The sequence below is a fragment of the Ochotona curzoniae genome, unplaced genomic scaffold (genome assembly GCF_017591425.1).
Source record: "Ochotona curzoniae isolate NIBS_2020 unplaced genomic scaffold, NIBS_Ocur_1.0 scaffold_274, whole genome shotgun sequence".
Classification (NCBI taxonomy): domain Eukaryota; kingdom Metazoa; phylum Chordata; class Mammalia; order Lagomorpha; family Ochotonidae; genus Ochotona; species Ochotona curzoniae.
Genome location: NW_024467101.1, coordinates 11,932,511 through 11,946,763, shown reverse-complemented (window position 1 = coordinate 11,946,763; position 14,253 = coordinate 11,932,511). Strand labels below are relative to the sequence as shown.

General features: G+C 45.1%; 1 protein-coding gene across 2 annotated transcripts in view; it reads left to right on the top strand.

Annotated features, from left to right (window-relative positions):
* CORO1C (coronin 1C) overlaps nucleotides 1-14,253 on the top strand; it is a 78,576-nt gene that overhangs the window by 38,013 nt on the left and 26,310 nt on the right. For both annotated transcript variants that reach the window (XM_041003633.1, XM_041003634.1), the window contains exon 3: nucleotides 13,029-13,151. In XM_041003633.1, the coding sequence (XP_040859567.1) occupies nucleotides 13,029-13,151 (123 nt within the window). The remainder of the gene's footprint in view (nucleotides 1-13,028; nucleotides 13,152-14,253) is intronic.

The following is a 14,253-nucleotide window of genomic DNA, read 5'->3' as shown; positions in this document are numbered from 1 at the left end:
CTACTCTCTGTATATCTGACTTTCCAATAAAAATAAATAAATAAATCTGGTAAAAAATGACCTACATATCGGGCATAAAAAAGATTTGTTTATTTATTTGTTTATTTGAAAGATACAGAGACGAGAGACAAATAATGGGCCATCTTCTGTTGCTTTCTCAAGCACATTAGCAGGGAACTGGATGGCAAGTGGAGCAAGTCCCCATATAGTATGTTGGCATTGCAAGCAATGAATTTTAGCCCGTTATGCTACTATGCTGGACTAACCACCCCCCACCCCCGCCCAATCAGGTGGTTTTGAGCATTATCTTACTACGTCCCCTTTAAAAATATCTATACAGATATATATGTTCTTCTGTCCAAAATGAGTATTTGCAGGATTCTGTACTACTAGCAAGAGAAGGTTAACTATCAAGATTTCATTATCCCTTTTTGCTCTCTTCCTCTCCTTGGTTCCTCTTCCCTGCTCTTCCTCCCTTCCCTCCCCTTCTCCTGTTCCTGCCCCACTCGGTTCTCTCTCTCTCTCTTGCTCTCTCTCTTGCTCTCTCTCTTGCTCTCTCTCTTGCTCTTGCTCTCTCCTTGGTTCCTCTCCCCTGCTCTCCCTCTCCTCCTTCTTACCTCCCTTCCCCCTCCTTCCCCTTCCCCTATTCCTGCCTCGCTGGAATAAACTTCCTAAGATAAAAAAAAAAAAAAGATTTCATTATCCTGTGTCATGACACATTCATATAGCCAAAAAAAAGTGTGTTAAATAATCATAGTTATTATTTATGTTTAACTTCAATTATGTTACTGGTTTCAAGGAAAAGTCTGGAATGTTATATCGCTGGGAGCAAAGGCAGTTTTTCTTTATAATTGCCTGTACTTGGCGGATATTTGGCAAGTATTTAAGTTGCTGAATGGGACACCTGTATTCCATATTGAGGTCCCTAAATTTCCAGGCCCAGGCTTCAAGTTCGACCTGACTCAGCCCTGCCTGTTTGTAGGTGTTTTGGAAGGATGAAAGATCTTTGACTGTCTCTTTGTTTTCCAAATAAATAACAAAACATTTTATAATTACTTACACTTTTTTGAGATATTTTATTATTAATATAGGTAGATTTTATTTTTTGAGGTATTTGAGTGCTTGCTGTGTGCCGGGACCTATGTTGGGTTCTTGGCTTACAAAATGCCTCTAGGACAGCTGCCCTTGGTTTTTCCAACAAGGAGCTTCAAAGGTGCGAGTCCTGCTGTGCTAAGGCTGTGAGGGGGCCAGTGCTCCTTGAAGTCTGAAGGCCAGGGTGCCACCAGAGGAGATTCTGCTTTCAGGCTTCTCCTGTCTGTGGGAACTAGACATGCCACAGAGGAGAAGCCCAGCCCGTCCACCATCCCGGGAAGTTAGAAGAAGCTCTCTGTCCTCAGCTGTGAAGGGTGAAGGCATGCCAGCATTCCTCCTCCAGATGCTGGGGTCTCTGGGAGCTCAGGTGAACTTGTGTAGTATAAAAGTAAGATGTTTAATTGAAGGAAATAAAAAAAAAATTCTTCCATTCTGTCAGCTAACATTATGAGTCAAGGGGAACTGAAGGATAGCTTTTTGATAGAAAATTATACATTTCCTGGTCTTCCAGCCCCCACTTCACTTCCGGTGGGAATTATGCAGAATTGGTATTTTCCTTAATTGCTACATGGAGAAGAACCAGAATAGGCGCTGCTGGGCTTTCCAGGGTCACTATTACAGATGGATGGCATCATCCTCAGGAGAAGTGGTGGCTTCTGTCATGGTCCCCAGACCAACCTCAGCATCAGCCTGTGTTGTCAGGGCTCCCTGTGTGAACAGGGTCTCAGCTTCGATGGCGGGCCACTGGAAACACAGATGGAACTATGGAGACTATTGTGAGTTAGATTTTGGGTCTGTGAGCCTTTGTTCAATTCATACAGGAAGTTTTTTTTTTTTTTAACTTTTGTGTGTTGTGAGGATTTATTTATTTAATAGAAACTGATCTAATTGACACTTAATTTTTTTTTTTTCTCATTCTTTATCTGGGCTGAAAGCTTAGGACCCAAAACAATAGCCTGTCAGAGCTTCGGTTCTGTCAGCTTAGAGAATTGTCTGAAGGTTGGGTGGGAAAGCACGTGGCATGTAGGGTGCTTGGGGAAGACACAGTGGCAGCAACACAACATCATGGTAGATCACATTGACCGAGGGATCCCTCTAAGTGCCAGACGCCAGGCCGGTAAGTGCCTTCTTTCACGGACAAGTTCAAAGCCAACGGCAGTCTCCTAATGGTGCTTTTCTGTGAGATTTGTGCTTACTGCCAGCACCTGCTGGATTTGCATTGGCTGCAATGCTGCCTCGCCGTAGACTGCTGACAGGCGTTTTCCATTTCTGCAAACAGCAGTGCTGTGTTTGGGACAAATGTGGCAGTGGTGGTAGCCTTTTGTGCAGATGTGGGCATTTGGCGCTCAGTAGCTCTGGGTGTTGTGGGCAGATGATTTTCTGGGTGCCAGTTGTAAGATGCCTGCTCTCTGCCTCCTAAAATAGATTCTGTCTGATGCCCAGAGCTCTTTAAATTGTCAAGTGTATGGGACCCTGAAAGGCTGGGTGTCAGGCTGGGCGAGGGGGAAGGCACCAGCTGCAGAACAATGACTTCCCAATTAATGTCGCGAACTGCCAGCCACACGAGCACTTCGCGGCCTCATTACCACATGAAGTGCCGCAGCAGGCCTTTGCTTCTCTCCCTGGTGATTGTGTTTTCCAGGGGGAAGGGACACGCCCTATTCACCCCCCAGTTAACAATGGAGCACAGAGTCCTGGCAGAAGAAACCTCAGTGTGCCCTGGGGCTATTTTTGATGACAGTGAGTGGCTGTGACTCAGAGGGAGTGTGCCCTGGCAGATGAGGGCTCTGCTCACCGTGCCGCCCCTCCTCCCCACTGGAGATGAGCAGGCTGCCTGTCCCTTTGTGCGCTTCCTCGCCAGCTTCTCCTGCTGCTGCAGTTCACTGATATGTCCACAACAGCCGGCCTGCAGGCCTGACAGGGCCGACAGTGGTTTTTACCATATATGGCCATCAGAGCTCTGTGGCTGTCAGCCGGCCAGGATAATTTCCTTCCTTTGCTTTGATTGGCTGCATAGCGGCTGGAGAGAATGGTGGGATCTGGGAGTGTGGTGTAGAGAAGCCACCGAGTCAAGTGCAAAGAATGTTTAACTCTTTCCTGGGCCTCTGGAGCCTGGAGTTCATGCTGAACCTGTGGACAGCATGTGGGCAAGTGCTACTCAAGACATGAGTTCCTGGGCCAGAAAAGGCTTCTGAGTATGGGTCACTCTGAAACAGACTTCAGGTGTAGTGTACATGTTTCTGCAGTCATGGTATGTTCAGAAGCCACCCACGTGTAGCAGAGGGTAATTCTGCCAAATGAGTAGGCACGGTGTCTGCTGGTGAGGGCTGGGACCCGAGCCGGGAGGGCAAGTGCTGGAGGACGTGTGTCTGCTCAGAGCAGCGGGCATTAGGGTTTCATTTCTGGCTGAGCTTTGGAGTCCAGATAACTGACACAGGCTGCTGAATTTTATGTGTACTCCAGGTCTCATGCTTAGACATGACCTCTCCTAGAGCTGAGCTGCCACAGGCTCCCCCACTGGAAGGCAGGTGGACTTTGGACTGGTCCGTGGCTAAGCCAGTTTGGAGCTGTGATAGCAAGGGGTGGCCCTGAAACCCTTCTGGCTCACAGGGGGTCCCTGTGAAGAATTCTCCAGGACTGTTCACTCACTCTGGTCTGACAGTGAAGGTTTTAATTCCCCACATTGTATTTGCATCTGTAGTTCTTTTGCTTTTTAGTATTTGCTTTCAAGTTGAATTTTGTTTTGACTTGGTTCTACCTTATCTAGGGTTCCTGGTTTTTGTTTGTCCTCAGTTCAGAAGCCTCATATGGAATTACTTGTCTGCAGTGATGAGCAGGAAGTATTAGGTTAAGTCAGGAAGTTAGCCTCTTTGATTGTTTAGTATTTAGACGTGCTTGAGTAGGAAATATTTTTCTGCTTGTTAACTTTCTGGTAATATTCAGTTTTAAAGAAATTTGCCTTAGGTTCTTGATTGATTTTTTTTAAAAAAAAATAAAGATTAATTTTATTTGAAGTGCAGAGTTATAGGGCAGGATTGGGGCAGGGGAGATCTATCTGCTGGTTCACTCCCCCAAATGGGCTCCTTGATGCAAATTAATCCTGTCCAAAGCCCAGAGCCAAGAGCTTCTTCCAGGTCTACCATGTGAGACAGGAGCACAAATGCTTGGACTACCCTCCATTGCTTTGCTAGGCATGTTCAAAAGGAGCTGGATTGGAAATAAAGCAGCTGGGACTTGAACTGTGCCCACGTGATCTGCCAGTATCGCAGGCTTAGGTTGGTTTTATTCCTGGACCTTGAACCATCACTCTCTGTGACCAGCCTGGCCCTACATCATATGTTCTGTGTGAATCTTTTTGGTCTGCTGTGGAGTCCCTGTCCTGTTATCTGGTCCGCACTCCGCTGTCCCAGGACCACAGGCACTATAGCTCCTCCTTGCGGAGCAGCAGGGGCTTAAGAGCTTCCAACAGAATGTGCCTCCACATAAATAATACTGTCAAAAGAAAAAGGAAGTTGGAAAAAGGGGAAACCCACTTCAATAGCCATCCTTTTTTGACTCCTTTGAACTCTGCACAACGTGAATGGAGCCCTTATGCTCGGGCTGAAAACTTTCCCTCTGCTTTTGAGCACATGTTTGACTTTTTATTTTTCTTGCTGACAGAGTTCAAGAATTCTTGGTGCAGTGCCTCAAAGCCAGAAGGGAGATTTTATTGAAATTTGAATTGATTTTAATTTTGATTTTTTTCCTTTTTCTAAAATGAAAACTCCAGTAAATACAAACTAGAGGTGTACCAATCTTTATCTCTTGTCCCTTGAATCGGGCAATGTAGGATGTCTTTTATTGCCTTCCCCAGGGTGGGGTGGGGGCCGAGGGTGGTGTGACCAGGCTGGATCACAGACCCAGCTGACTTCAGATCAGAGAGATTAGAACAGAACTGGAAAAGTACCGGGAAGGGAGACAGCTGCCTGTGTAGCCTTAGATAAGGAAGGCAGAGTAGAAAGTGGCCTGGCTGCAGCTCTCCAGGGTATGCGATGAACTCAGAACATGATTCGGAAGGAAATGGTACGAAGAATGCTTTGAGCATCTTGAGAGAGAATATTTGATTTGGGTGATCTCACCACGGGAGTTTAACTGTTTGAAAACACACAATTGAGAGAATAAGTATAATGGGAGTGATACTTAAACAAAACACTTCCTGAGGAACCAGTGCTTGTTAGACTGGCCCTCACTAGAACCAATTTGGTAACATCTTTCACCCAGTATTATTGAACAAGTTGATGTGTGGATCAAAAATACTTAACATGAGGAATCACTCTTACATTGAGAACTAACCATTCAGAATAATTTTTTTAAATTCTGTATGATACCTGGGACATCCTGGAAGCATCCCAGTTCTGAATTTTGTGAGTTTGAGAAAGAAGTGGGTATAGTTGCATATATAACACGCCATTTGTTCCCTTAAAAAAAGATCCTGGGCCTGGTGCAATGGTGTAGTGGTTAGGAATCCTCCCATATAGGTGCTATTTCATATCCTGGCTGCTCCACTTCCCATCCAGCTCCCTGCTTGTGGCCTGGGAAAGCAGTGAAGGATGACCCAAAGCCTTGGGACCCTGCACCCAAGTGGGAGACCCAGAAGAAGCTCCTGACTTCGGATTTGCTCAATTCCTACCACTGTGGCCACTTGGGGATTGAACCAGCAGACAGAAGATTTTTATCTTTGCCTCCTTCTCTGTAAATCTGACTTTCCAATAAAAGTAAATAAAATCTTAAAAACAAACAAAAAAACCCTCAAGGATAGGCATTTGGCCTCATGCTAAAAGCCTTTGGTTAGGATTCCCGTGTGTCACTTTGAAGTGCCTGCGCTTACTTTCTGGCCCCTGGCTGCTGCTTCCGGCTTCCTGCAAATACATCGAGAGGCAGGGGTGATGCCGCAAACAGTTGGTTCCTGTGCTCACAGGGGAGGCCTGGAGTACATTCCCAGCTTTGACTGCCCTGGTGGATGCGGGCATTTGGAGGATTGTTAGCCAATGGGAATTGTTCTGTGTCTCCTTGCCTCTCAAATAACTGAAAAATCTAAAAACCAAACCAAACACATCCCAGAGTGGGGCTCTTGTATTGAATGTATCTGTAAGAAATGTTCTGTAAGGTGCTTGGATTGCATAGCCCTACCCTAAGTGTATAACATGAGTTTACTTTTTTTTTTTTTTTTTAAAGATTTATTTTTATTATTTTTTCATTGGAAAGGCGGATATACAGAGAGGAGAGACAGAGAGGAAGATCTTCCGTCCGATGATTCACTCCCCAAGTGAGCCGCAACGGGCCGATACTATGCCGATCCGAAGCCAGGAGCCTCTTCCGGGTCTCCCACGCGGGCGCAGTGTCCCAAAGCTTTGGGCCGTCCTCAACTGCTTTCCCAGGCCACAGGCAGGGAGCTGGAAGGGAAGTGGGGCTGCCGGGATTAGAACCGGCGCCCATATGGGATCCCGGGCGTGCAAGGCGAGGACTTAACCACTTGCGCCACCGCGCCGGGCCCGAGTTTACTTTTTAAAATACATATTCCTTTGTGAAGTGAGGTATAAACCAGATAAATAGATACACTTATCAATAGCAGCCTTTGTGACTTTCCATTAAACATTAAAAGGAAATATCTTTACAACTAGAAATACTGTTTCTTAAGAATTAATGAATTTTGGGCCTGATACAGTAACCTAGCAGCTAGAGTCCTCGCTTTCCATGCTCCAGAATCCCATATGGACACTGGTTCATGTCCTAGTGGCCCCGCTTCCCATCCAGCTCCCTGCTTGTGGCCTGGGAAAGCAGTGGAGGACAGCCCAAAGCCTTAAGACTACACTCACGTGGGTGACCCAGAGGAGGCTCCTGGCTCCTGGCTTCAGATTGGCTCAGCTCTGGCTGTTGTAGCAGTTGGGGAGTGGATCATCGGAGAGCAGATCTTTTTCTCAGTTTTTCCTCTATGTAAATCTGACTTTGCAATAAAGATAAATATATCTCATAGCTAGCCTCCCTTGGATTGTCAGCATTCATTTACGTTTATTGCTCAGAGATGCGGGTGGAGTGTGTTGTCACCGTGACATATGGCGGGCGTCTTCTGAATGGCCTTTCACAAGTGAGTGAATTAGACATAGATTCCTTGGTTTATTTGCTGGATGATAAATGAGATTTATGGAGATGAATGAAAACTACATTCTTATCAGATGTTAATGCAAAATGCCTTTCCAAATGTCCCATCATCTTTCTATTATCAGTGTGGTTTCCCTGTGTCTCCTATGCACTTGAGCTGCACTCTCTGACAGTGTATAGTTCCTAGCTCCACACCTTAAATTACACATGTTTGGGGAAATGTGTTGTGTTTTTTTTACTTTGGTTTGATTTGGGTATGGATAAGACGCTCTTCAGAGGAATTGCACTTGCAGGCTAGGTAGCTGCCACCTGACGGTGTGCTGGTCCGTTTCAGTGCCGCCTTGTCCTCTTGCGTTCTCGCTTGTGTTGCTTTTTCCCAGTCAGCAGTTCCGTCCGCCCCCTTTCTCCTGCACTGCAGTGTGCAGCCGCTTCCCCGGCCTGATTGGTGTAGGGATTTATGATGACATCACAAGCAAAGGAAGCAGCTGCTTGCAGAGCGTGATTTTTTTTTCCCTAACTCTGATTCTGCTGGCCGGTTGCCAGTAGTTTCCACATTTCTTTTGTGCACTTTCACAGCCCATAGCACGGTGGAAACCTTATTCCCTGTCTGCATCAGCGATGCTTCATATCTCTGCTTCTTTCTTTACTTCCTCGGGTCTCAATTTATCTAGAAAATGGGTATAATAAAGTTCCCTTATTGTGAAGATGTTGTGACAACAGACTTAACTGTCGAGACAGTCCCTGGCATGTGTAATAGGAGTACTTTGAAAGTATTCTTGTTATTGCTGTTTGGGTAGAAGGGGTGGAACAGGTGACCCTGTTGAGTGACATTCACGTATGTGGGGAAATGATGTTCTCAAGTACATTCCATGCTGGACTTGTCCAGGTTAGGATGGGAACAGTGGTCGTAATGCCTCCCAAATGTCTTGCCTCACTAAGGAATACTAGTGCGTGGCCATTGACTTTTAGCTAGGGATGTGTCGTTTCAACTTGGAAAAATGTCACTTGGCAAGCTTCTTAATACGCAATTAGGAACAGCCAGTACCAGCACTTCCAGATTCCCCTGAAAATTGTTTTGTATCTGACTGAAAACTCTTACTTAGCTCAGATGGAAAAAATCCGTTTGTTATTGTTGGAAGTCCAGGGTTCAGTGCTGCTCTTTGCCATCCAGGCTGTCAAATGCGGTTTGCTGGGGAGAGCCTGAGGACGCAGAGGCCCTGCGGTGAAAGACGGTTAGGGGAGAAACACCTGTGTCCTTGGAAGAAATAAATAAAAGTTCAGTCAGTAAACCACTCATGGGTGTCTGTCTCCACTTTGTTATATTATTAACTCTCTTTTTAAAAAAAGAGAGCATATTAAATAATGACGTCCATGTATTCACAAGATTAAGCAGCGATCGCTTAGCAGTTTGTCTTGTTTCCTGCCTCTTTCTTGGAAGTAAGTAAGTTAAAAAAGCTTAACCAGTGTACCTAAAAGATCCTGTCCCCGTTTCCTCCTTAGAGGTCATAATTTCCTCAGCTATGCATTCCTATATTCTTACTGTGTGTTTATTCGTTGCTTTTTTTTTTTAAAAGATTTATTTTATTTTTACTAGAAAGTCAGATATACAGAGAAGAGAGACAGAGAGGAAGATCTTCTGTCCTTTGGTTCACTCCCCAAGCAGCCTCAGTGGTTAGAGCTTAGCTGATCTGAAACCAGGAGCCCAGAGCTTCTTATGGGTTTCCCACAGGGGTGCAGGGTCCCAAGACTTTGGGCCGTCCTCTGCTGCTTTCCCAGGGCATAAGCAGAGAGCTGATTAGGAAGGAGGAAGCAGAGTGCCAGGATTAGAACCAACACCTGTGAGATCATGGCTCATGCAAGGCAAGGACTTTAGCCGCTAGGCTACTGCGCTAGACCCTATCCATTGCTTTTTAAAATTCTGTGTCCAGCTTCTGTGCAAGTAATAGGCATGCTTGTGCTGAAGACTAAAATTGCTTTTACTTTTCCCACTGTTTCCCACAATGTTGCAGTATTCTTGTGCAGAATATGGGAGCATTTCTCTCCTGCAGACCACCCAGAAGTAGTGTTGCTGGGGTCAACATTCTTATCTGCCCATTACCAAACTGCCTCCCCCCAAAGGAGTAGTAAGGAGGTGGTCTCCTGTAAGTGCCTGCCTCCCAACCTCTCTCTCCCAGACGTGTGCTTGGACATTTTAGCATCTGCTGCTGGGATAGGTGTGCTTGTTGCTCCCACTATTTCACTTTGCAGTTTTCTAATTGCTCAGTGAGATTTGTGTCTTCATTTCTATTGGCTTTTTACATTTTTTTTCCTGTAAAGTCTTGGCTCACATTATACTTCTACTGTCAAGGTTTTGTTGACTTTGATGGGTGAATTTGATGTGGTGTGTATACTTTGTAAGATTGATAGATTTATTTGTTTATTATAGATTTTTCTTCTTTTTGATCATTTTTGCATTGTTAAAAAGGATGCATGCTTATGTGAAATACTGAGCAAGTTGGGAAGGGTCCAGCAATGGGAAAAAGTAGATGAGACAACTGCTTCCAGTCCCTTCTGTTCTTCCTGTTTCTGCAGTACAGTGGCCTTGTCAGTGCACGTCCCCCGGAAGTCGTTCCTTATCTGCAACATACTCCCTAAGTGGTCCTGCCTCCCACACATCCGCTTACACCCGTCCTTCCCTGAGCAATCCACAGTCCCCCTGCCCAGGAGCCCATGGGTTCCTGAGCCACATCTTCCTGAGCCCAGTGTTCCAATGGGATGGCGTGCTGGTCTGGGTGTTGTGCTGCCCGTTCACCAGGGACCCAAGCTCATTCACTGGTGCCCAGATCTAGTCTTCAGGCACACATGCTGGCCGGGACCTTACCCATTCCTTCAGCCTGGGAGCGTGTGTGTGAGATGCCAGCCTGGCTCACCAGCAGGCCATGTCAACATGGGGCCTTTCCTATCCTCCTAGCCATGGAACTGAAACAAGTGCACAATCTTAGACCTGATCCAACAGAACCTGGTACGAGTCCCCTAGCTGGAGCCTGCAAGAAAGTGAAGCCACTGACAGAAAGATCTCCCATCCTCTGGTTCATTCCTCAAATAGCCACAGTGACTGGAACTGAGCTGATCTGAAATTAGGAGCTGGGAGATTCTTCTGGGTCTCCCCTGTGGGTGCAGGGTCCCAAGGCTTTGGACCTTTCTCTGCTGCTTTCAAGGCCACAAGCAGGGAGCTGGTTGGAAAGTGGAGCATCTGGGACATGAACGTGTCCCTAATGGTATCCTGGTTCTTGAAAGGGGAGGATTAGAGACCTGGAACGATGGCCCAGTGGCTAAAGTCCTCGCCTTGCAAGTGCTAGGATCCCATATGGGTACCAATTTGTGTTTCAGCTTCTCCACCTCCCATCCATCTCCCCACTTGTGACCTGGAAAAGCAGTAGAGAATGGCCCAAAGCCTTGGGACACTGTACCCTTGTGGGAGACTCAGAAGAATCTCCTGGCTCCTGGTTTTGAATTAGCTCAGCTCTGGTCATTGCAGCCGCTTGGAGAGTGAACCAGTGAATGGAAGATCTTTCTCTCTTATCTCTCCTGATGTAAATCTGCCTTTCTAGTAAAAATAAATCTTAAAAGAAGATTTAAGATTCAAGGTGGGGAGTGGGCAGCATGATAGCCTAGTGGCTGAATCTTTGTGTTGCATGCCTGGGATGCCAGATGGGTGCCAATTCTAATCCCAGTGGCTCCAGCTTCCCATCCAGCTCCCTGCCTCTGGCCTGAAAAAGCAGTCAAAGATAGCCCAAAACCTTGTTAGCCTGCACCCACATGGGAGACTCGGAAGAAGCTCCAAGCTTTAATTGGGCTCAGCACTTGGGGAGTGAATCATTAGATGGAAGATCTTCCTCTCTGTATATTTGACTTTACAATAAAAATAAGTAAATCTTTAAAAAAAAAAAAAGAAAGAAAGAAAAGAACTATCTCACATAGGTTTAGCTGTGACACAGAATTTGGCAAAACAACCTGGTTTAGATGCTTAAAGCTACTGCTTTTTCTTTTTAAGATTTATTTTATTTTTTATTGGAAAAGCATATATACAGAGAAGATGAGAGATAGAGATAGAAAGATCTTCTGTTCGTTGATTCACTCCCCAAGAGTCCACAATGGCCTGAGCTGCGCCAATCTGAAGCCAAGATCCAGGAGCTTCTTCTAGGTCTCCCACCCAGGTGCAGGGTCCCTTGGCCTTGGGCTGTCCTCAGCTGCTTTCCCAGGCCACAAGCAGGGAGCTGGATGGGAAGTGGGGCCACCAGGATAGGAGCTGACGCTCATATGGGATCCTAGCAAGTGCAAGGCAAGGACTTGTAGCCACTAGGCTACTGCGCCAGGACCAAAGCTACTTGTTTTAAAATGAAAGATGAAAGAGAAGGTTTTGATATTTGTTAAATTTCAGATAATGATATTGAGCATGTTAAGTACTGGGACAATACTATTTAAAAGCCATCATAATCTCAGAAGATAAGTATTGTATCTTTCACAGGTAATGAACTGAAGCTTGAGAGAAATTACATAACTTGCCTAAGGTCATCCACTGTGTAGGTAATAGAGCCTGTGTTCGTAGCCCATCTGCATACTGTTGAATCAAAGTGAGGAAATCGTAGCATTTACTGATCTGAAAAAATGCCAGGATTGGGACATAGTGTGCCGTAATAAGCAAAGAAAAACAGAAGACAGGTTCAGTTATACATCACAGCAATTCCTTTTTGTACATCTGCTTTCATAGAGTTTGTAGCCCTGCAAGGGCTGGTGCTAACCTGTTTAAAAAGGGAAATAGCTCATGTGCACTTGATGTTACGATAGGAGTTGTTTTAGTTGACAGTAGATTCATCTGATAAGCCAGGCCGTCTTGTTCAAATGTGTAACTTGAGCGAATGGTGGCGACTGTTCACACATTTAATTCTTGTGAGGTTGGGTGATGGGTGAGGTCTAAGTTGGTGTGTTCATTAGACTGTCAGACTGGCATTTTTATTGATTAAAGAAGCACTGAGACATTAGAATGTGGTTTGTGGGGTGGGCCTGCCTAGCTGTTAAGGTGCTCACAGTCACACGGCGGGGGCTCCGGCTCCTGACCGCAGCCTCCTGCTCACCCAGGGAGGCAGCCATGATGACTCAAGTAATTGATTTCTTCTTACCTGTGTAGCATTCCTGGGTTGGATTCCCCACAGTTTTGGCCTGGCCCATTCCTGGCTATTCAAAGCTTTTGAAGGGATGAGTCAATAGGCGGCAGCTTGCTGCCTTGCTCTGTCTTATATCTCTCAAATGAAATCTTGAAAAAGAAGGAAAGAAAAATATAACTCCTGAGTAATAACTAAAACTTTTTTTAAAGTTTTCAACAGTGTCATTCTAGAACTGCTAATTTGTATATTCTAGTGTATTATCGAGTTGTATATGACATTGTAAATAATAGAAATAATGACAAGCATGTGTGTGTCTCTTCAATATAAACATACCCTAGGTATTTACTATTTGGCTATTGTAGCATTATATTTTTGTAAAAAGATGTTTATATTCTCTTCCCTTAATGGACTTGATTAAGCAAAATCTTTGTGGTTATAGACATTTCTAGAAGTGTGAATCCTGGCGATTTGATGGTGTTTCCTTGGGAGTAGCTGTTTCTAAGGCACTGACTCATATGAATGTCAAGTTATGTACACAGTTAAGGATTTTAGGTGGCGGCTGTGAAGGAGAAATGGGCCTGAAAAAGCATGCAATGACTCTATGGTATTTATATTACATAATAGGTTTTTTTTTTTTTCTCTCTCTTCTTTCAGACTGGCCGAATTGACAAATCCTACCCTACAGTATGTGGCCACACAGGACCAGTGCTGGACATAGACTGGTGCCCACATAATGATCAAGTGATTGCCAGTGGGTCAGAGGACTGCACGGTTATGGTGAGTTCGCAGGGAAGCTTGGCAGGGCGCTTGCTGTATGCGCACAGCTCAGTGTGTATGTGTGTGAATGCATGTGTGTTTCCTCTTTACATGCAAATATATGCATGCTTATAGACCATTGACATCTGTTACACAGGAACACTTTTTAAAATATTTATTTTATTGGAAAGTCAGATTTACAGAGAGGAGAGACAGAAAGATTTGTCCACTGATTCACTCCCCAAGAAGCCTCGGTGGCCAAGCTGAGCTGATGTGAAGCCAGGAACCAGGAGCTTCTGGTTGTCCTGTGCAGATGCAGGGTCCCAAGGCTTTGAGGAACCCTCGACTGCTTTCCCAAGCCACAAGCAGCGAACTGGAAAGGAAGCGAGGCCACCAGGATGTGAACCAGTGGCCATATAGGATTCTGGCATGTGAAAGGTGAAGACTTTAGCCACCAGGTTACTGCACTGGGCCAGATAAATTTCAGGGAAAGTAAAATGACTCTCCAATGATTATGTGAATGTCACTTGTCTGTCTGATGCCATCTAACCCCCATAAGCAGTGAAAAAACTACTGACCTGAATTACGATACGATGAGGTAAGATGCTGAAGGGTTACAGATTGGAAGGGTTATGCAGTAAGCTATTAAGAGATAATAAAGAGTTTTAACAAGTGCTTATTTAATCCCAAACTAACATCAGAAAATGTATTCAGTGGACACTGGCTAGGAAAGTTCATGTCATGAAGTCACACAAGCAGAAGCTTGAAAATCAGGTTCTTTATTTTTCGCATTTAGATCCCCAGAGTAGATTTTGTATGAAAGTCGGCCTTGAGGAACTTTTTAAAAGTGAAACTTCTTATTCTTTGATTATATTTTTTTAATAAATATTTTTATTTTACTTGAAAGTCAGAGTTACAGGAGGGTGGGGAGAAACAGTGTGTGTGTGAGAGAGAGATGAGATCTTCTATCCACTATATCACTTTCCAAATGGCCACAATAGCCAGAGCTGGGCCAATCCAAAACTAAAAGCCAGGAGCTTCTTCTGGGTCTCCCACGTGGGTGTAGGGGCCTAAAGCGGGGTGCTGGGCTGAAGTGAAATAGCCAAGACTCAAATGTGGGTGC